The sequence below is a fragment of the Tachyglossus aculeatus genome, chromosome 17 (genome assembly GCF_015852505.1).
Source record: "Tachyglossus aculeatus isolate mTacAcu1 chromosome 17, mTacAcu1.pri, whole genome shotgun sequence".
Taxonomy (NCBI): Eukaryota; Metazoa; Chordata; class Mammalia; order Monotremata; family Tachyglossidae; genus Tachyglossus; species Tachyglossus aculeatus.
Genome location: NC_052082.1, coordinates 56,022,339 through 56,044,296, shown reverse-complemented (window position 1 = coordinate 56,044,296; position 21,958 = coordinate 56,022,339). Strand labels below are relative to the sequence as shown.

Sequence of the window (21,958 nt, the reverse complement as noted above, 5' to 3'; positions counted from 1 at the left end):
AGGAGAGGGGCCAGAGGGGGCTGGGTTCAGCATCCCACCCTGCCCAGCGGGCGCAATGTGGGTGCCACGGAGCGGACGGCGGATGCCCGTTACATCACTGGGGCTGGGCACCCTGTGCCCACTCACTCAAGTTGACCTGTCGCAGGCTGGGGCTGCATGAACCCCTCAGCTTCCTCCTCAGTGGGCCTTCCCCCCACCTCTCCACCCCCTTCCCACCCTACTCCCAGCCTGGCACCCCTGCAGGACCAGGGGGAAGAGGGTAGGGCAGGAAGAGGGTGCCCGAGACCCCCAAAGAGATAAATTAGAAGTGGTGGACTGAATCCCACCATCCACTCCCATCCCTGCAGGATGACCGGGGATGAAGACATATGGGGGGAGAGAGGGGATCCTGCCCCTTAGAGAAGCAGCGGGGCTCAGTGGCAAGAGCCCGGGCTTTGGAGTCAGAGGTCATGGGTCCACCAGTTGTCAGCTGGGTGACTTTGGGCAAGTCACTTCACTTCTCTGGGCCTCAGTTCCCTCATCTGGAAAATGGGGATGAAGACTGTGAGCCCCCCCCGTGGGACAACCCGATCACCTTGTAACCTCCCCAGTGCTTAGAATGGTGCTTTGCACATAGTAAGCGCTTAATAAATGCCATCATTATTATTATTATTACCCCCTCCTCACCCGGGGCCGATCCTCCCTGACCTCCCGAGTCCAGGCTGATGGACACCGGGGGCGAGGGGGCGAGACCGGTCAGCAGCGGTGGTCAGTCCAGTCGGCCGTGGGAAGCGTCCAAAGCGTGGCCGAGTGGGGAAGTATGACTGGGGTGAGGGGGCGGGAAGGGGTCACATGGCCCTCAAGAAAGAGAAGCAGAGGTGAAGTCTCTGGAAAGGCCGGGGGGGGGTGTCCTCTGAACAGCCCCCCTCCCCAGGACCCACTGGGCCAGTGATGATGATGAGGATGATGGCATTTATTAAGCGCTTACTATGTGCAAAGCACTGTTCTAAGCGCTGATGAAGCAGGCCGGGCCCTGTCTATGCGTCTTGTTTCGTTGTCTGTCTCCCCCTTTTAGACCGTGAGCCGTTGTTGGGCAGGGACCGTCTCTCTATGTTGCCGACTTGGACTTCCCAAGCACTTAGTCCAGTAAGCGCTCAATAAATACGACTGAATGAATGCATGAATGAATGAATGGGGCAGGGGAGAAACCGTAAACTATTTATCAGTTCCAATGCACAAAAAAAGACTTCCTGTCCTCAAACGGCTGTGTGCTAGTTCTCTGTGCTCTCTCCCCCCAACCCCCCATTAGCCCCCCACCCCGTCTCCCCGTTTTGGACAGACCCTGGCCCCCCCGCTTAGCTGGTCTCCCTCACGGACGCCCCCCACCCCAGGGCCTGGGGGCCGACGGGGAGGGTGAGTGGGGGTCTGAGGAGGGGAGACAGTAAGCCCCCTCTCTGACTTACTTGGCTCTGTGGAGGAAGCGTGTCCTACGGAGCCCTGTGAGAAGCATCTCCCGGCCCCACCGCTCCCCGCGACTCACCCACGGGTCCTGAGTTCAAGGAGTCACAGGGGTCGGGGAGGAGACGGAGGCGGGACGGCCGGGATGACCCGCCCCTCTCCCCCACAGTGGGACTTCCCAGCCCCGTCTCCTTCGGCCCGGATCCAACTGGTTCCCGATCAATCAATCAATCGTATTTATTGAGCGCTTACTGCGTGCAGAGCACTGGACTAAGCGCTTGGGAAGTACAAGTTGGCAACGTATAGAGACAGTCCCTACCCAACAGTGGGCTCACAGTCTAAAAGGGGGAGACAGAGAACAAAACCAAGCATGCTAACAAAATAAAATAAAATAAAATAAAATAAAATAAAAATAAAATAAAATAAAAATAAAATAAAATAAAATAAAATAAAATAAAATAAAATAAAAAGTCCCCCTCCCCTGGCCTTCGGCATGGTTTAGTGGGGAGAGCCCGGGGCCTAGGATTCAGAAGGTCATGGGTTCTAATCTCAGCTCCACCACTAGTCTGCTGTGTGACCTTGGGCAATTCACTTCACTTCCCTGTGTCTCAGTTATCGCATCTGTAAAAGGGGGATTGAGACGGTGAGCCCCACACTGGGAAGGGACTGTGTCCTGATTTGCTTGTATCCACCCCAGCGCTTAGTAGAGCGCCTGGCACATACGTGGCTCAGTGGAAAGAGCCCGGGCTTGGGAGTCAGCGGTCATGGGTTCAAATCCCGGCTCTGCCAGTTGTCAGCTGTGTGACTTTGGGTAAGTCACTTCACTTCTCTGGGCCTCAGTTACCTCATCTGTAAAATGGGGATTGACTGTGAGCCCCCCGTGGGACAACCTGATCACTCTGTAGCCTCTCCAGCGCTTAGAACAGTGCTTTGCACATAGTAAGTGCTTAACAAATGCCATTATTATTATTATTATTATAGAGCACAGGCCTGGAAGTCTGGGACTTCTGGGATGAGCTCCCTCGCCCCAATTTGCTCCTTTCCCTCCAGACTGTGAGCCCGTTGTTGGGTAGGAACCCTCTCTATATGTTGCCAACTTGTACTTCCCAAGCACTTAGTACAGTGCTCTGCACACAGTAAGCACTCAATAAATATGATTGAATGAATGAATGAGTGAAAGTGCCTCAGAAATACCATAATTAATAGATAAACCCTGCTGTCCTCTCAGCCTGGCAGGGGTGAAGGGGCGGGAGGTCTGACCAGACTGGAGCTGCCGTGGCATTCAGTCATTCAATTGTATTTATTGAACGCTTACTGCGTGGAAAACAATGTTCTAAGCACCTGGGAGAGTACAATGTGACACTAAACAATACACCATCTTGGTCCAGTGTGTGACTTTGGGGCATCCTGGGGTGCCCAGCAGGGCCCACACCCTCCCTGTCTAGACTGTAAGCTCATTGTGTATATATGTATATATGTATGTATATATGTATATATGTATGTATATATGTATATGTTTGTACATATTTATTACTCTATTTATTTATTTATTTATTTTACTTGTGCATATCTATCCTATTTATTTTATTTTGTTAGTATGTTTGGTTTTGTTCTCTGTCTCCCCCTTTTAGACTGTGAGCCCACTGTTGGGTAGGGACTGTCTCTATATGTTGCCAATTTGTACTTCCCAGGCGCTTAGTACAGTGTTCTGCACATAGTAAGCGCTCAATAAATATGATTGATGATGATGATGATGATGATTGTGGGCAGGGAATATGTCTGTTTATTGTTTTATTGTACTCTTCTAAGCGCTTAGTGCAGTGTTCTGCACACAGTAAGCACTCAGTAAATACGACAGACTCACTGACTGACTCCCCAGGAGAGGCCGACCCCCTCGGAGGGACTGTCCTGGCCCAACGTGTGACTTGGGGTGTCTTGGAGTCCCCAAAAGGGCCCACAACACCTTCTCCGCCACAGCCAGTGCCCCCCACCCCTCGGCCCTCTGCCCAAGCCTTGTGCCGCCTGTGTGAAAATCCAGGGATTCCCCCCTGCCAGCTATTCCCGATGGGAAGCGACGACAGGGCCGGGCTGAGGGCAGACCCTGTGGAACCCAGGGAACCCCCTCCCCAATTCAGCATCCACCATCCATCCCCCAGCCCCGTGCCCACACCAGGGCTGGGGGGCTGAGGGGGGAAGGGGGCCACGCACAGCTGGGTCCGGGTCTTGACGGAAGCATCTGTGAGGAGGGAAGGAAGGGCGGGCAGTGGGGTGAATTGGCACGGAGGTCAACTTGGGATTCATTCATTCATTCAATCGTATTTATTGAGCGCTTACTGTGTGCAGAGCACTGGACTAAATCTCCAGTGGCTACCAATCAATCTGCGCATCAGGCAGAAACTCCTCACCCTGGGCTTCAAGGCTGTCCATCACCTCGCCCCCTCCTACCTCACCTCCCTTCCCTCCTTCTCCAGCCCAGCCCGCACCCTCCACTCCTCTGCCGCTAAGCTCCTCACCGTACCTCGTTCTCGCCTGTCCCGCCATCGACCCCCGGCCCACGTCATGCCCCGGGCCTGGAATGCCCTCCCTCTGCCCATCCACCAAGCTAGCTCTCTTCCTCCCTTCAAGGCCCTACTGAGAGCTCACCTCTTCCAGGAGGCCTTCCCACACTGAGCCCCTTCCCTCCTCTCCCCCTCGTCCCCCCTCCATCCCCCCCATCTTACCTCCTTCCCTTTCCCACACCACCTGTATATATGTATATATGTTTGTACATATTTATTACTCCATTTATTTATTTATTTTACTTGTACATATCTATTCTATTTATTTTATTTTGTTAGTATGTTTGGTTTTGTTCTCTGTCTCCCCCTTTTAGACTGTGAGCCCACTGTTGGGCAGGGACTGTCTCTATATGTTGCCAATTTGTATTTCCCAAGCGCTTAGTACAGTGCTCTGCACACAGTAAGCGCTCAATAAATACAATTGATGATGATGATGACTAAGTGCTTGGGAAGTCCAAGTTGGCAACATATAGAGTGCCTGCAGACCCTCAGATGCAGGGGGAAGAGTCCAGTGCCCGGATGCCTGGTTGCCTCCACGGGAACAAGAGACTCCGTGCCCTCCTCCACCAGCCCTCTGCCAGCAGTGGCATGACCAGCCAGCCCCCCAGGCAGAGTTTCTGCTGCCCACCCTGCTCGAGGTGGCCATAGATGGTCCTAATGAATCCAGGCACCCTCTTGTCAACCCCGTGGATGTCTGCGGAGCCTATATGCTTGCTGAGTGGGTCCCTGGTGCGGGGGCACCTTCTAGACTGTGAGCCCACTGTTGGGTAGGGACCGCCTCTATACGTTGCCAACTTGGACTTCCCAAGCGCTTAGTACAGTGCTCTGCACACAGTAGGTGCTCAATAAATACGATTGAATGAAAGAATGAATGACTAGGGGGCAGGGGCGCTGGGAGTCTCGCTTGGTAGTAATAATAATAATGCTGGTATTTGTTAAGCGCTTACTATGTGCCAAGCACTGTTCTAAGCACTAGGGAGGCCTTCCCAGACTGAGCCCCCTCCTCCCCCCATCCCCTCCACCTTACCTCCTTCCCCTCCCCCCAGCACCTGTATATATGTATTTATGTATGTACGTATTTATTACTCTATTTTATTTGTACATATTTATTCTATTTATTTTATTTTGTTAATATGTTTTGTTTTGTTCTCTGTCTCCCTCTTCTAGACTGTGAGCCCGCTGTTGGGTAGGGACCGTCTCTATATGTTGCCCACTTGGACTTCCCAAGCGCTTAGTCCAGTGCTCTGCACACAGTAAGCGCTCAATAAATACGATTGAATGAATGAATGAATGACCTCACTCTCCTCTCTCCAGAGTCCCTCTGCTCCCCTTCCGGGGTCCCGGGAAGACGGGCCCCACTTCCGAGCCACGGAACTCAGCCCGGAAATGAAAAATCCCGGGAACAAAGGGGGTCAGTGATGCATTGGTAGAAGACGCGTGACCTCCTGAGAAGACCCTGCACCTGGGAGTCAGAGGACCTGGGTTCTAATCCCAGTTCCACCCCGGGAAGAACCCGGAGCCGGGAATCAGAGGGCCTGAGTTTTAATCCCAGTTCCACCACCTGCCCGCTGTGTGACCTTGGGCGAGTCACTTCTATATCCAATCTGATTTGCTCGTACCCACCCCAGCGCTTAGTACAGTGCCTGGCACATAGTAAGCGCTTAACAAATACCATTCTCTGGACCAAAATTTCCTCTCAGCTGAAAAATGGGGATTCAAAACCTGTTCTTTCCTATCTGACCGGGCCCCCCATGAGGGACAGAGACTGTGTCCGGCCTGATTATCTTATGTCATATTATTATTATCTAATGCCGTTGAGTCGTTTCCGACTCAGAGCGACTCTACGGATCTATTTTCTCCAGAACGTCCCGTCTTCTGCCATTATCCGTAACCTCGTTAAAGGCTCTTCCGTTATCGTCGTTATGGTTTCTATCCTTCTAACTGCCGGTCTGTCTCGTCCACGTTTTCCCTGGACTTTTCCCAGCATTAGTGTCTTCTCCAGAGAATTGGTCCTCCTGATGATGCGTCCAAAATATACCAATCTAACTCGAGTCATGTGGTCTTCCAAAGGCCACACTGGCTTAATTTGCTCCAAAATCAATCAATTAATCGGATTTATTGAGCGCTTACTGTGTGCAGAGCACTGTACTAAGCGCTTGGGAAGTCCAAGTTGGCAACATATAGAGACGGTCCCTACCCAACAGTCGGCTCACAGTCTAGAAGGGGGAGACAGAGAACAAAACCAAACATATTAACAAAATAAAATAAATAGAATAGATATGTACAAGTAAAATAAATAAATAGAGTAATAAATACCTGTCTACCCCGGGGTTTAGTACACTGTTTGGCACATGATAAAAACATGAGACATGAGTGGATAGAGCACGGGCCTGGCAGTTGGACGATCATGGGTTCTAATTCCTGCTCTGCTACATGTCTGCTGTGTGACCTTGGTCAAGTCACTTCACTTCTCTGGGCCTCAGTTACCTCATTTGCAAAATGGGGATTGAGACTGTGAGCCCCACGTGGGACACTGACTGTGTCCAACCGATTTGCCTGTATCCACCCCAGCGCTTAGTACAGTTCCTGGCACATAGTAAGCGCTTACAAATTCCATCATTATTATTATTATTATTCAACAAATACCACAGTTAGAGAAGCAGCATGACGTAGTGGATAGAAGTCAAGCCCGGGAGTCGGAGGGTCATGGGTTCCAATCCCAGCTCCCCCACTATCTGCTGTGTGACCTTGGGCACGTCACTTCACTTCTCTGTACCTCAGTTCCCTCATCTATAAAATGGGGATTGAGACGGTGAGCCCCACGTGGGAAAGGGACTGTGTCCAACCCGATTCGTTCGTATTCACCCCAGCGCCTAGGACATAGTAAGCACTTTACAAGTACCATAATTATTAGAATTATTCAACCAACACCACAATTATTGTTATTATTTCTACCGGACCAGGCAGCAGGGGATGACTGAAAGCCGGGTAAATGCCCCCCACCCCTCCACGGGCACATGCCTACCCTGGAAATGGGGCACCCACCGCCCACCCTCCACCCTACCTGAAGCAGTCGGAGTGCCAATCGGCGTTCAGGGCCTGGAGGTACTGCCCATCGAAGATGCTCTGGCCACAGTCGGCGCAGAGAGGCAAGTCATTTCCTGAGGGGACGGGGATGGAAACAAAGAGGGGGTGAGAGACTCTTCCCATCATCAATCGTATTTATTGAGCGCTTACTGTGTGCAGAGCACTGTACTAAGCGCGACCCCCTCCCCACCCCAGGGACAATGGGGTGACCGGAAACGCCACTGGAAGACCCGAATTAATCGATACTATTGACTGGTCCTGATGTAAGTATGACAGGAGGAGCCCGGCTTGGGGAATCGGGCCTCCTGGGTTCATCCTGGAAATGGCTAAAGGGCCCGAAGATTCATCCACTGATTCAATTGTATTTATTAAGCGCTTAGTACAGTGCTCTGCATGCAGTAAGAGAAGACGGCCCTGTGCCGTGAAACGGGAGGTACCCAACCGGATTCACTTATTCATTCAATCGTATTTATGTTTTGTTTTGTTCTCTGCCTCCCCCTTCTAGACTGTGAGCCCACTGTTGAGTAGGGACCGTCTCTATATGTTGCCAACTTGGACTTCCCAAGCGCTTAGTCCAGTGCTCTGCACACAGTAAGCGCTCAATAAATACGATTGAATGAATGAATTGAGCGCTTACTGTGTGCAGAGCACTGTACTAAGCGCGACCCCCTCCCCACCCCAGGGACATTGGGGTGACCGGAAAGGCCACTGGAAGACCCGAATTAATCGATGCTATTGACTGGTCCTGATGTAAGTCCGACAGCAGGAGCCCGGCTTGGGGAATCGGGCCTCCCGGGTTCATCCTGGAGATGGCTAAAGGGCCCGAAGATTCATCCACTGATTCAATTGTATTTATTAAGCGCTTAGTACAGTGCTCTGCATGCAGTAAGAGAAGATGGCCCCGTGCCGTGAAACGGGAGGTACCCAGCCGGATTCATTCATTCATTCAATCATATTTATGTTTTGTTTTGTTCTCTGCCTCCCCCTTCTAGACTGTGAGCCCACTGTTGGGTAGGGACCGTCTCTATAAGTTGCCAACTTGGACTTCCCAAGCACTTAGTCCAGTGCTCTGCACACAGTAAGCACTCAATAAATACGATTGAATGAATGAATGAATTAAGCACTTACTGTGTGCAGAGCGCTGTACTAAGCGCGACCCCCTCCCCACCCCAGGGACATTGGGGTGACCGGAAAGGCCACTGGAAGACCCGAATTAATCGATGCTATTGACTGGTCCTGATGTAAGTCCGACAGGAGGAGCCCGGCTTGGGGAATCGGGCCTCCTGGGTTCACCCTGGAGATGGCTAAAGGGCCCGAAGATTCATCCACTGATTCAATTGTATTTATTAAGCGCTTAGTACAGTGCTCTGCATGCAGTAAGAGAAGACGGCCCCGTGCCGTGAAATGGGAGGTACCTAACTGGATTCATTCATTCATTCAATCATATTTATGTTTTGTTTTGTTCGCTGCCTCCCCCTTCTAGACTGTGAGCCCACTGTTGGGTAGGGACCGTCTCTATAAGTTGCCAACTTGGACTTCCCAAGTGCTGAGTCCAGTGCTCTGCACACAGTAAGCGCTCAATAAATATGACTGAATGAATTAATGAATGAATTGAGCACTTACTGTGTGCAGAGCACTGGATTAAGCGCTTGGGAAGTACAAGTCGGCAACCTATAGAGACGGTCCCTACCCAACAACGGGCTCACAGTCTTGAAGGGGGGAGGCAGGCAACGAAACAAAGCATGTAGACAGGTGTCAAAATCGTCGGAACTGGGCACCATAATAGTGATGGCATTTATTGAGTGCTTAGTATGTGCAAAGCACCGTTCTAAGCACTATACTGAGCGCCTGGAGCATACCATATAAGTCAAAAGCTCAGCCCCTGCCCTCATGGAGTTTCCAGCCCACTGGGTGAGACCTAGGGTCTCTCCAGCCCAGGATTCTATCGGCAATCAGCAACAAGATGCCAGGAGGGATCTTAGAACAACACATCAAGCACATCAAGCGCTCAGTACAGTGATCTGCACACGGTAAGCGCTCAATAAATACGACTGAATGAATCAACAAATCAACACGCCAAGAAGCAACTTCCGTCCCCTTGAGGCTGTCCTTTCCCGACCCCGACCCGAGCAAGATTCATTCAATCGTATTTATTGAGCGCTTACTGTGGGCAAAGCACTGTACTAAGCGCTTGGGAGAATACAATATAAAGATTTTTGACTGAGAGGGGAAAACGGGATAATAATTCGATCCCTCTTTCTGATCTATTTGGCGGGGGTCTGTCTCTCCCTCTAGAAAACGCTAGTGTCTGCAAAGTGTATCGCAGATAGAAGGCTCCGATAGAAGCGGCATGGCCTTGGCAGGGATGTGGGTTCCAATCCCAGCTCTGCCACTTCTCTGCTGTGGGACTTTGGGCAAGCCGCTTCACATCTCTGGGCCTCAGTTCCCTCATCTGTAAAATGGGGATGAAAACGGTGAGCCCCACGTGGGACAACTTGATTACCTTGTATCCCCCCACAGCGCTTAAAACAGTGCTTTGCACATAGTAAGCGCTTAACAAACGCCATCACTATTATTATTATTCTCTGGGCCTCAGCTACCTCATCTGTAAAATGGGGATGAAGAGGGTGAGCCCCATTTGGGACAGGGACTGTGTCCAACCTGATTACCTTGTAGGTACCCCAGCGCTTAGAAAAATACTTGGCACATAATAATAATGGCATTTATTAAGCGTTTACTATGTACAAAGCACCGTTCTAAGCGCTGGAGAGGTTACAAGGTGATCAGGTTGTCCCACAGGGGGCTCACAGTCTTAATCCCCATTTTCCAGATGAGGGAACTGAGGCCCAGAGAAGTGAAGTGACCTGCCCAAAGTCACATAGCTGACAATTGGCGGAGCCGGGATTTGAACCCATGACCTCTGACTCCCAAGCCTGGGCTCTTTTCCACTGAGCCACACTGCTTCTCAAGTAAGTGTGGAATTATTATTGCTGTTACTGATTGATTGGTAAAAGTGGTAGGTGGGCACAAGGCAATCCCATTGGTCAATCAATCAATCAATCGTATTTATTGAGCGCTTACTGTGTGCAGAGCACTGTACTAAGCGCTTGGTCCTGCCAAAAGGGAGATTCTCTTCTTCGGCTACCCACCCCAACAGCAAGGTTTACACGATTCTACCTGGGGCTCCCAGCGGGTAAGACCCTCTGGAAAAGAGTCCCAAGGAGCAGTGTGGCTCATTGGAAAGAGAACGGGCTTGGGAGTCAGAGGTCATGGGTTCAAAGCCCGACTCTGCCAATTGTCAGTTGTGTGACTTTGGGCAAGTCACTTAACTTCTCTGTTGCCTCAGTTCCCTCATCTGTAAAATGAGGTTGAAGACTGTGAGCCCCACTAGGGACAACCTGATCACCTTGTATCCTCCCCAACGCTTAGAACAGTGCTTTGCACATAGTACGCGCTTAACAAATGCCATCATCATCACTGTAACCTAGTGGGAGGAGCCCGGGCCTGTGACTCGGAGAAACTGGGTTCTAATTCCAGTCTGCCCCATCTGCTGTGTGACCCTGAACAAGTCACCACTTTCCTGGGCCTCAGTTACCTCATCTGTAAAATGGGGAGTAAGATCAGTTCCACGTGATCCCCTTGTGGAACATGTCCAAACTGATTATGTTCTATCTATTCCAACACTTAGAACACTGCCCGGCACATAGTAAGTGCTTAACAAATACCGTTAAAAAACAAAAAAAGGAAAAAGTTCCGATCCCTGTCCTCCGGGCCTGAACAATTCTGCATCCTTAGGACCCAGTCTAGGTGTCCCTGCCTTTTGGGGGACGGGGAGGGGTTCAATGATGGATCACCCCAAAGGATAGAAGCTGGATCGCCCAAAACACAGCATGGCCGGGTAGCCACAACTTAAACCACAGGTCAATCGATCAATGGCATTTATTCAGCGCTTATTCTGTGCAGAGCACTGTACTAAGTGCTTCAGAGAGAATTAAAAAAAATTAGCAGATTTGTTCCCTGCCCATAACGGGGTTTTGGCCCAAACTGAAAGTAATAATGATAATTATCATGATATCTGTTAAGCGCTTACTGTGCCAGACACTGTACTAAGCACTGGAGCAGACATAAGCAAATCCAGTTGGACGCAGCCCCTGTCCTACCGTCTTAATCCCCATTTTACACATGATGGAATTGAGGCCCAGAGAAGTGAAGTGATTTGCCCAAGGTCACACAGCAAGACAAGTGATGGAGCCAGCATTAGAAGCTCTATCCCCTAGGCCACGCTGCTCCGGGGTCCTGCCTAGGTCTGGGAACCAGGCCTGAGCGGGGGTCCTTTGGGTTTGCTAAGTTGTTAGTTCGAGGTGGGCACCCCTAGAATCTGGGGGTGGGGATGGGGGGACAAGGAAGGAAGGAGGAGAAAGGGAGAGGAAGGGAAACGGCAAAGGAAGTGGGGGGGGGGGTGGCAAAGGAACTGGGGGAGAGATGGCAAAGGAATTGGGGGGAGATGGCAAAGGAACTACAGGGTGATGGCAAAGGAATTAGGGGGAGATGGCAAAGGAATGGGGGAGAGATGGAAAAGGAATTGGGGGAGAGATGGAAAAGGAATTGGGGGAGAGATGGAAAAGGAATTGGGGGGAGATGGCAAAGGAATTGGGGGAGCTGGCAAAGGAATTGGGGGAGATGGCAAAGGAATGGGGGAGAGATGGAAAAGGAATTGGGGGGAGATGGAAAAGGAATTGGGGGGAGATGGAAAAGGAATGGGGGGAGATGGCAAAGGAATTGGGGGAGATGGCAAAGGAATTGCGGGGAGATGGCAAAGGAATTGCGGGGAGATAGCAAAGGAATTGCGGGGAGATAGCAAAGGACCTGGGGGGAGATGGCAAAGGAACTGGGGGGAGATGGCAAAGGAATGGGGGAGAGATGGCAAAGGAATGGGTGCCAGGATCTGCAGTTTGGGGGTGAATCACTTAGCCCCCCCGAGCCCCGTTTGGCACAGGCCCTGGCTCTGCGCTTCGCCTCCCTGGGGGATGGAGGTGACCTCGGAGGACTTGATGGCAGGAAACGGGCAGGGCAATGTGGGCGCATCCCATTCCCGGCCCTTAGGCCGGACCCCTCCCCGGCCAGGTCGGGATGGGGGGGCCGGGGTTCGCGTTGGAGAGGCGAAGGGGGCTTGGGGGGGTGCCGCCCCCAAAGGGAGCCGGGCGGGGGGAGGGATGGGGGGCCGGAGGGGGGTCGGGCGGCCCCGGGAAACAAAGGCCCGGCCGGCTTAGGCCCTGCGGGGGCCCAGCGGAGACAAAGGGAGGCCGGGCTGGGGATGGATGGGGGGCCTTACCCACCTTCCTCCTCTCCCATATGCCCGTCCCTCCAGGTGCAGCACAGGAGCATCAATCTCATGCACCCGGCGGGGGCGGCGGGGGCGGCGGCGGCGGGAGCGGGGGCTGCAGCAGGGGCTGCAGCGGGGGTTGGGGGGGGCTGCGGTGGACGCCCCGACCCCAGGCCGTGGGGGAGGGGGCGGGGTCAAGGGGCGGGGTCAAAGGGCGGGCAGGTTGACCGGCCGGCTCCCGGGCTGCGGCGGCGAGGGAGGGGCGTGGCCTGCAGGGGGCGTGGTGGTCGGCCACGGGGGGGCGTGGCCCGAGCGGGCCGGCCTATGGGGGGGCGCGGCCTCCTTTTTTGGGCACGACCGGGGGGCGTGGCTTGTGTCTCCGTGAGGGGGCGTGGCTTCCCAGGGAGGCTCGTCCAATGGGAAGGGCCGATTCGGGGGCGGGGCCCGGGCCTGGGGGCGGGATCCCCGGGAAAGACTCCGGCCCGGCGCGGGGGCGCGCACGCACGCACGCACGCTCCCCTTCCCGTCGCGCGCGCGCTCCAGCCCATCATCAATCAATCGTATTGATTGAGCGCTTACTGTGCGCAGAGCACTGTACTAAGCGCTTGGGAAGTACAGATTGGCAACAATAATAATAATAATAGCATTTATTAACCGCTTGCTGTGTGCAAAGCGCCGGGGAGGTTCCAAGGTGATGAGGTTGGCCCACAGGGGGGCTCGCAGTCTTCATCCCCATTTTACAGAGGAGGTCACTGAGGCACAGAGAAATGAAGTGGCCTGCCCAAAGTCACACAGCTGACAAGTGATGATATTTAAGATAATAATAATCATCATCATCAATCGTATGTATTGAGCGCTTACTATGCGCAGAGCACTGGACTAAGCGCTTGGGAAGTACAAATTGGCAACATATAGAGACAGTCCCTACCCAACAGTGGGCTCACAGTCTAAAAGGGGAAGACAGAGAACAATAGTGATGGCATGTATTAAGCGCTTACTATGCGCAAAGCTCTGTTCTAAGTGCTGGGGAGGTTACAGGGTGATCAGGTTATCCCACAGTGGGGCTCACAGTCTTCATCCCTATTTTACAGATGAGGGAACTGAGGCCCGGAGAAGTGAAGTGACTTGCCCAAAGTCACACAGCTGATAAGTGGCGGGACAGGGATTTGAACCCATGACCTCTGACTCCAAAGCACGTACTCTTTTCCACTGAGCCACGTTGCTTCTCTAAGCACTTACTGTGTGCCAAGCACCGTTCTAAGCGCTGGGATAGATACAAGGTTAAGGGTCTGTCCCACGTGGGGCTCACAATCTTAATCCCTATTTTACAGATGCGAGAACTGAGGCCCAGAGGGGTTAAGTGACTTGCCCAAAGTCACACAACTGACAAGTGGCAGAGCCAGGATTAGAACCCACAACCTCTGACTCCCAAGCCTGGACTCTTTCCACTAAGCCATGCTGCCACTATAATAATAATGATGGCATTTATTAAGCATTTACTATGTGCTAAGCACCGTTCGAAGTGCTGGGGTAGATACAAGATAATCAGGTTGTCCCTCGTGGGGCTCACAGTCTTCAACCCCACTTGACTGATGAGGGAACTGAGGCTCAGAAAAGTTAAGTGACTTGCCCAAAGTCACACAGCTGACAAGGGGCGGAGGCAGGACTAGAACCCATGACCTCTGACTCCCAAGCCCGTGCTCTTTCCACTGAGCCACGCTGCTTCTCTTTAATAAAAATCATTATGGTAGTCGGGAAGCGCTTGCTCACTGCCAGGCACTGTAGCGTGGCTCAGTGTCAAGCGCCCGGGCTGGGTGGGGAGTCAGAGGTCGTGGGTTCTAATCCCACCTCCGCCGCTTGTCTGCTGTGTGACCTCGGACAAGCAGCTTGGCTTCTCTGGGCCTCAGTTACCTCATCTGTAAAGTGGGGATTAAATTGTGAGCCCCACGTGGGCCGACCTGATGACCTTGTAATAATAATGATGGTATTTGTTAAGCACTTACTATGTGTGAAGCACTGTTCTAAGCACTGGGGGGGATACAAGGTGATCAGGTTGTCCCACGTGGGGCTCACAGTCTTCATTCCCATTTGACAGATGAGGGAACTGAGGCACAGAGAAGTGAAGTGACTTGCCCAAAGTCACACAGCTGACAAGTGGCAGAGTCGGGATTAGAACCCATGATCTCTGGCTCCCAAGCCCAGGCTCTTTCCACTGAGCCATGCTTGTATCTACTCCAGTGCTTAGAACAGTTCTTGGCACATAGTAAGCGCCTAACAAATACAATAATGATAATAATAATAATAATAATAATAATAATAATAATAATAATAATAAGTGCTGGGGTGGATACAAGAAAATCGGGTTGGACACAGTCCCTGTCCCACGTGGGGCACGCAATCCGGCTCTGCCACTCGTCTGCTGTGTGACCTTGGGCAAGTCACTTCTCTGGGCCTCAGTTACCTCATCTGGAAAATGGGGATTATTATTATTAACAATAATAATGATGATGATGGTATTTGTTAAGCGCTTACTATGTGCCAAGCACTGCTCTAAGTGCTGGACCGTGAGCCCCACATGGGACAACCTGATTACCTTGTATCTACCAAAGCGAGCAACGTGGGAGAGCCAGTAAGTTGAAAAAGGCCAGGACCACATTTCCTTTAACAGGCTTTCTTTTATTAGTCTGTTTTCTGAAGCAGTAACTTTTCTTTTTCTGATTAAAAAAAAAAATTGTGCCCATCCAAGGTATACCAAAGTGAGTAAAATGATCCCGGCTCTCCTTGCCCTGTGGGGACACGGGGGGTGTCCCCAACTCTGATCCAATAACAAAAGAAAACCGAAGAAACAAAAACACAACCCAAATAAACCCCAAATATCCAGGACAAAAAATAAAATATTTATTGATCTATCACAGAGAGACATGGGGAAAGGGGCCTGGGGGGGGTGGGCTGGGGGGCTGTTCTGATGGACAGTGGCTTGAGAGACGGGTGGTACAGTACTGAGAGCTGTCTGGGGGCACGGAGCCGGGGTTGGGGGAGAGGAAAACCTCTCATCTCCACCCCCCTGGGGTCTGTGGGGCCCCCTCGGGGAGTGGGGCTGGGTTCTGTCGGCCACGCGTCCCAGCCTGGGCCCTCGGGGTGTCCGTCGGGACCCCCAATCTGTAGAGCCAGGAGGGAGACGGGCGACAGCCCCAGTTGGCTTTCACCAACTGGGCAGCACCGCACTGGGGGATTCTGGAAGGACTGGGCCACCATGCTCTGGGGGGGACATTCCCCCCCAAAAGGCGATGGCCCAACCGGTCACCATTACTCCACCCGGGCAGAACCCGGGAGCCACCCGGAGCCTGGGGCCCGAGTCCTGCCCCCCCAGATCCTGGAGACCAGAAGCGGGGAGGGTGGAGAGGGGCTGGAGGGGGGACCTTGCCAGGACCATATCCAGGCCTGAGGCTGATCTTAAAGTGCTTGGAGAGAAAACCCAACCCAGATTTCTGCCTGAATGGGTCCCCCGGGCCCCTGGGATGGTTTTGGCTGGACTAACGAGGGGGTGGGGGTTGCCTGGGGTACAGGCGGGGTGGGGGGGAAGGAGGTACAGTCCAGAGCCGTAGCCCAGGCGTGCTGCTCTGAGGGTTCCCGCCAAGGCTGCCCATCCCACCTCCCTGCCCTCACCGTGAGAGTCTAGAGCACCAATGGGTAGCACCATTTTCCCCTCGGAGAAGCTTTGAGATCCCTGCTCGGAGAGGGGAGCTCCTAAGTGGGACCTCTGGGTCCCCCCACCCCGCCCCTGCCCCTAGGCACCGTTCTAAGCCAACTTTTCTCAGCCCCTTTGGAGATTGGTTTGTTGGTTTGCTTTTCAGCTTCCGCCTCCTACGCCCCTTCCCTCCCCGCCCACCAACCGGGACCCCCACCCGGAGGGTGGCACGGGAGGGGGTCCCATCCAGTGCGAAGGCAGGGGAGAGGGGAGGGCGGGCGGGGGAGGGGAGAGGGGCAGGGGGGCCTCGAGGGGTTACATTCTGGACCATGCAGTAGCACCAAAGTTCATGAGGTTGATTGGCAGGTGCCGGGCAGCTACTTCCTCTTCCGGCCGCAGTACTTCCCTGAACAAACGGCACCTGGGAGGGAGAAGGACATGGAGAGGGAGCCCCCCGTCAGACACTGGGGCCGGCTCCCAGAGGCACAGGCCAGAATTCCTGCTCTCCCTGCTTCTTCTCCTCCCCCATCCCTCCAAATCTTCCCCGGAATCACAGAGAGCAACGGAGACCCAAGACATGCAAACCGAGGGACTTGGGGTTGGGAGGGTGGATCAAAAATGCTTCTCCTGACATCCATGCGATTTCCAGTTAGGTCTAACAAGGCATTGGGAGTGAGGAAGCCTGGGAAAAGGGCAAGGGTTCTACTAGGACAAGCATATAAACAGTGTCTAGCATGGATAAAGTCTGTGCTGGGTCACTGGGGCAGAAATGGGGATGGAGAAGGGAGAATTGGGGGTGTGGGATGGTCTGAGCTGGGTCACCGATGGAGAGTCAGGGATGGAGAGTCAGGCGTGAGAGGTGGTCCATGTTGGATCATTGAGGGGGAGAGCCGGGAATGGAGAGGGGAAAAATCTGGAGTGTGGATAGGTCCGTGCTGAGACCCTGGGAGAAAGGGTCAGGGGGTGGGGATGGTCTGAGCTGGGCCACTGGGGAGAGTCTGGGATGAAAATGGGAGAGTCAGGGATGGAGAAAGGTCAGGGGTGTGGTATGCTCCATGCTGGGTCACCATGCGAAGAGTCAGGGACGGAGAGAGGAGTGTCAGGGGTGTGGGACGGTCTGTACTGGTCCACAGGGAAGAGTCAGGGATGGAGAGGGGAGAGTCAGGGATGCGGGATGATTCCATCTCTAACCATGAAGGTGGGTGTCCAGGAGAGCAATCAGCATCCTGGTTCCCTGCCTCAGACAGAGTCCTGGGCTGGTGGACCATGAGGCTGATGTTCTCACATTTCCTCCCCCGACTTGGGATTGTGGGGGGCAGGGGGAGGGAGGGGAGGCCTGCCCTCCCAGGGCTCCCCGGAGTCCTCCAGTCTGGGATCCTCCAAACTGGAGAAGGCTCGTGGGCCTGGGCTCTCCTTGGAATTTCCCCGCTCAGACAGGGACAGACTCTGCTGCCACGAGGCCCGAGTCCGGAGTTCAAATCCCGTTGTGTCCCAGCGGTGCCAATCAGACCACAGGAGGGAGCAGCCATCTTGGCCCTGATGACCTCCCACCTCCTCTTCCTCCTCCTCCTCCTCCCCCTTCCTCCTCTTTCCTCCTCCTGGGGACTTTCCTCCCCAGCTCCCACTAGAGCAGGTCCTCTGGGGTCAAGGCCAAAGGGCACTGGATTTGGGCCAGTGACCAAACTCACCCGTCCTTTCATCTTTGAGGGCTGTGGGGGTGGGGCTGAGGTGGGTGGGTGGCGGAGAGGAGAGGCATGGACATTAATAGGAGCCCCAACCAATTCTCAGCAAGGCACATCTCCTCCAAGAGGCCTTCCCTGACTAAACCCTCCTTTCCTCTTCTCCCACTTCCTCCTGTTTCATCCTGACATCCTCCCTTACTCATCCCCCATCCCAACCCCATAGTCCTTATGTCAAGTGCTTAGTACAGTGCTCTGCACAGTAAGCGCTCAATAAATACGATTGAATGAATGAATATCTGAATCTGTCATTTATTTATTTATATCAATGACTGTCTCCCCCTCTAGACTGTAACCTCACTGTGGGCAGGGATATCTCTAATTCTATTTATACTGATGCTATTGATGTCTGTTTACTTGTTTTGATGTTTGTCTTCCCTCTTCTAGCCTGTGAGCCCGGTGTGGGCAGGGACTGTCTCTCTTGGTTTGAATTGTTCTTTCCAAGCTCTTTGTACAGTGCTCTGCACACAGTAAGCACTCAATAAATATGATTGAATGAATGAATATCTGAATCTGTCATTTATTTATTTATATCAATGACTGTCTCCCCCTCTAGACTGTAACCTCATTGTGTGCAGGGATATCTCTAATTCTATTTATACTGTTGCTATTGATGTCTGTTCACTTGTTTGGATGTCTGTCTCCCCTCTTCTAGCTTGTGAGCCTGGTGTGGGCAGGGACTGTCTCTCTTGGTTTGAATTGTTCTTTCCAAGCGCTTGGCACAGTGCTCTGCACACAGTAAGCGCTCAATAAATACGATTAAATGAATAAATATCTGAATCGGTCATTTATTTATTTATATCAATGACTGTCTTCCCCTCTAGACTGTAACTTCACTGTGGGCAGGGATATTTCTAATTCCATTTATATTGATGCTATTGATGTCTGTTTACTCGTTTTGATGTCTGTCTCCCCTCTTCGAGACTGTGAGCCCGGTGTGGGCAGGGATTGTCTCTCTTGGTTTGAATTGTTCTTTCCAAGCGCTTTGTACAGTGCTCTGCACACAGTAAGTGCTCAATAAATACAACTGACTGACTGACTTACTGACAGACCCCTGAGGGCTGGGCCAGAAGCCCCTGGGCTAAGCAAGGGCATGGCCCTGGGAAGCCTGCACGGCCCCTCGGGCTCTGGATTTTTATGTTTTCAGTGGTACCTGTTAAGCGCTTACTGTGTGTCAGGCAATCTGTACTAAGCCCTGGGTAGGTAAAAGATAATCAGGTTGGATATAGTCCCTGTCCCACATGAAGTTGTGATGCAGGTTAGTGGGAGCCCTGCATTCCGGCTGGCACCAGAAAACCCGGGCCTCCTCAAAGCCACATCCAAACGGCCAAGCCCGGGGCAGGGGCTGAGGTTCCCACAAGGCAGGCCTGGGGCACGAAGGGGAAACATCCTCCCAGGCAGTAGAAACCAGTTCAGCTGAGCAGACCCCCTCCCACCAGATCAAGGGATTTCTACAGGTTGCAAGAAGAAAAGCCAGGAGCCAATCCGCCACTGGATGGGGATGAGCTAGGCCTTCTTCCTAGCTCTGCAGCCTCTGACTTCCAGGAGGGTACCTGGAGAATGAGGCTAGGGGGCTTCTCTGGACACTTTGGGAAACTTAGCGACTGTAGGAGGAGAGCGGGAGCTTGGCTTTAGCCCCGCAAGTCCCGAGCGAGCGGACCAACATGGGAGAAACCGCAAACTCTTGGGGGTGGAACGAGGGGCTGGGGAATTTTGGGGTAGGGGGCTGGGACCAGGGGGCCAAAGAAGTGAACCACAGGGTTTGAGGGGGGTGGGGGTTCTGGTCTGGGAGAGAGGAACCCAGACTGAGAACAGGGCTGAGAGGGGTGGAGCAGGGAAAGGGACAATGGGTGGGGAGCCCAAGTCAGATTTCCTCCTGGGAAGAGTTTGGGCCTGAAAGGGCTGGTGTCACCCTCCTGCCCCCAATGGACGCCTGAAATTGAGGAGAGTCTGGGGTGGGGTCCAGCTCTGATTCCCGATCCCACCTACCTCTGTATCCTAGGGCTCCAAGCCCTCCGGCGAATGGCTTGGGGGGCTTCCCTGTGGGAGAGAGGAGAAGCCCACTGCAGTCAGCAAAGAGGTGGGAGTGACTATCTTGGGCAAAGCTGAGCAGCGGGCTGTGGGCAGACTTTCTTGGAGCCCAGCGAGGCCCTGGGGTGAGACCCCCTCCCAGCAATCAGCATGAGTGCCTCCCATGGCTCCCAGATAGGGGGTCTCAGGGACTATGGGATCCCCATCTCTCCCTCCTTCCCCATCTGAGAGACAGAGGCTGATGGGCAACGGGGGGCTCATTCGCTTCCAGGGGGGCAGGGTCCAGCGGGAAGGAAGGAAGGGCTGGGCTGAGGCCCCTCTCTCCTCAGCTAGCCCTCAGGCCCGGGGCAGGGAAGCTTACCTCCGAAGCCCAGGCCGCCAACTCCGCCCCCTGGAAAGCAAGGAAAACAAACGGTGGTAGTGGCAGCAGGGGTGAAGGATCAGTCCCAGTTAGGTCCCCACCAGGCCCGGAAAGAGACCGTGATGTTGCTCGGGGCTGACCACTGCTTGGAATGGCCCCACAGGGCCACGCGGTTGTCCCCGTGGGCCCAGAGGTTGGCAGGGGCCATGCCTACTTCAGCCCCACAAGGAGAGAAACTCATCATGACAGAGAGACCCCCTGTTCTACCCCATGCTTGGATCTGGGATAGCAGTGGGGACCAGCCCCCAGTTTCCCTTCATGCCCCCCAGGCCTGACATCCAGTGAGCCAGATGTGTCTCTGGGGGACGGAGGACCCCGGGGCCTGGCGGGGTGGCAAGAGAGGGGGTCAGTCACAGTCCCCGGGATCGACTCTGGCCTTGCCCCACACGAGGTTTCTCCCTGAAGCCCACTCATCCTGCCTGAGGGCAATCCAGCTCCTCCTTGGGGGTCACGACCCAGGTCTTGCCCTGGCACAGCTGTCTACTAAGACCCTAGTAGAAGGACGGGAGGCCCCAGGGGTTCCCAGCTGAGCCCAGCTGATGGCTGCTTGGGTCTCTGGGCAGGGGACAGGGCAGAGTGGCACAGTCCTGGGGTGCCTCTTACCTGGGTAAATGGGAGACAGTCCGAATCCAGGCACTCCAGCAGCTCCTGCAACACAAAGAGGGAGGGAGATAGGGGTGAGCCGGGGCACTGGGAGAGGTTGAGCTGGACTCTCAGTGCCTTCCCTTCCAAGTGGGGTTGGGGATGGTTTCCCTCTCCTTCACCTCTTGGCAAGACCCCCCAGGAATCCCCACACAAGGCCCCGGGCCCGATCTTGGCCTTCGACACTCCTCACTCAGGGCTCGGGAATTGAATCGATCAGAGCACAGGGCACTTGGGCACTCCTGGGTCCCCCAGCCTCTCAAAGGGGCTCCAACAGACTCCAGCCTCATCCCTCGACTGGAGTCTCCCCAAGGCTGGATCTGTTCCAGGGAGCCAGCCTGGGGCTCCCCAAGGGGCTCCCGATGGGCACAATGGCCTCTCCAACCTTTCTGGGCTACGAGCAATGGGGCTAGGGGGTTGGAGTTCCAGCCTGGCATCACTCACCTGCAGGCACGCCTAGAGCACCAAGTCCGACCCCAAAGCCTGGAAGAATCAATCGATCGATTAAAGGTATTTACTGAGCACCTACGGTACTAAGTGCTTGGGAGAGTATAATATCACAGCTCAGACAGCGCCCACCTCAGAGTTTCAGCCCTGCCCCCACTGCCAACCCCATCTCCGCTCAGTGCCCACCTGGCTTAGGGGGCTTCACACCAGCTCCGGGGTACAGCAGTCCTGTTCCACAAAGAACAAGAGAAAGGGGCACGTTAGCGGTGCCAGGCCCGGGGGGAGAGAGGGGATGGAGAGGAACACTCCTCGTTAGGGGTAGGGGAGGTGGGGGGGAACCCCACCTTGCAGAGGGGGACCCTAGGAGTCCAGCCCTTTGGGGTGAGCTTCAGCTAATGATCTGCCTTCCCCTGGGGGTGGGGGTACAGCCTGGGGACCCTCCACCCCACAGGGAGTTGGGGTCCTCCCAGCTCCAGGGGTAGAAGGGGGTCTCTGAGGGTCCAATGCAGCTCTTTTCTCAGCTCCATCCCTGTGGCTTCTTTTGGGGAATGCCTGGGAGCAAAGAGACCTGGGTTCTAGCTCCAC

At 53.9% G+C, this 21,958-nt stretch overlaps 1 protein-coding gene and 1 long non-coding RNA gene across 3 annotated transcripts in view; both read right to left on the bottom strand.

Moving 5' to 3' along the window:
• LIMK1 (LIM domain kinase 1) overlaps positions 1-12,499 on the bottom strand; it is a 35,085-nt gene extending 22,586 nt beyond the window's left edge. The window contains exons 1-2 of one of the 2 annotated variants that reach the window (XM_038759175.1): positions 12,419-12,499; positions 7,060-7,156 (exon numbers count right to left, since the gene is read on the bottom strand). In XM_038759175.1, the coding sequence (XP_038615103.1) occupies positions 7,060-7,156; positions 12,419-12,476 (155 nt within the window). In that variant the 5' untranslated portion in view covers positions 12,477-12,499. Of the gene's footprint in view, positions 1-1,442; positions 1,491-7,059; positions 7,157-12,418 lie in introns of those variants that run through there. The other variant, XM_038759176.1, reaches the window with a different exon arrangement.
• Positions 12,500-15,080: 2,581 nt separating this feature from the next.
• On the bottom strand, positions 15,081-21,943 carry LOC119939338. Its single transcript, XR_005454664.1, has 6 exons — positions 21,560-21,943; positions 21,371-21,409; positions 20,888-20,932; positions 20,225-20,254; positions 19,822-19,872; positions 15,081-16,514 (listed from the first exon to the last, which is right to left on the bottom strand). It is a non-coding gene; the product is annotated as an uncharacterized LOC119939338 (long non-coding RNA).
• Positions 21,944-21,958: the final 15 nt, after the last annotated feature.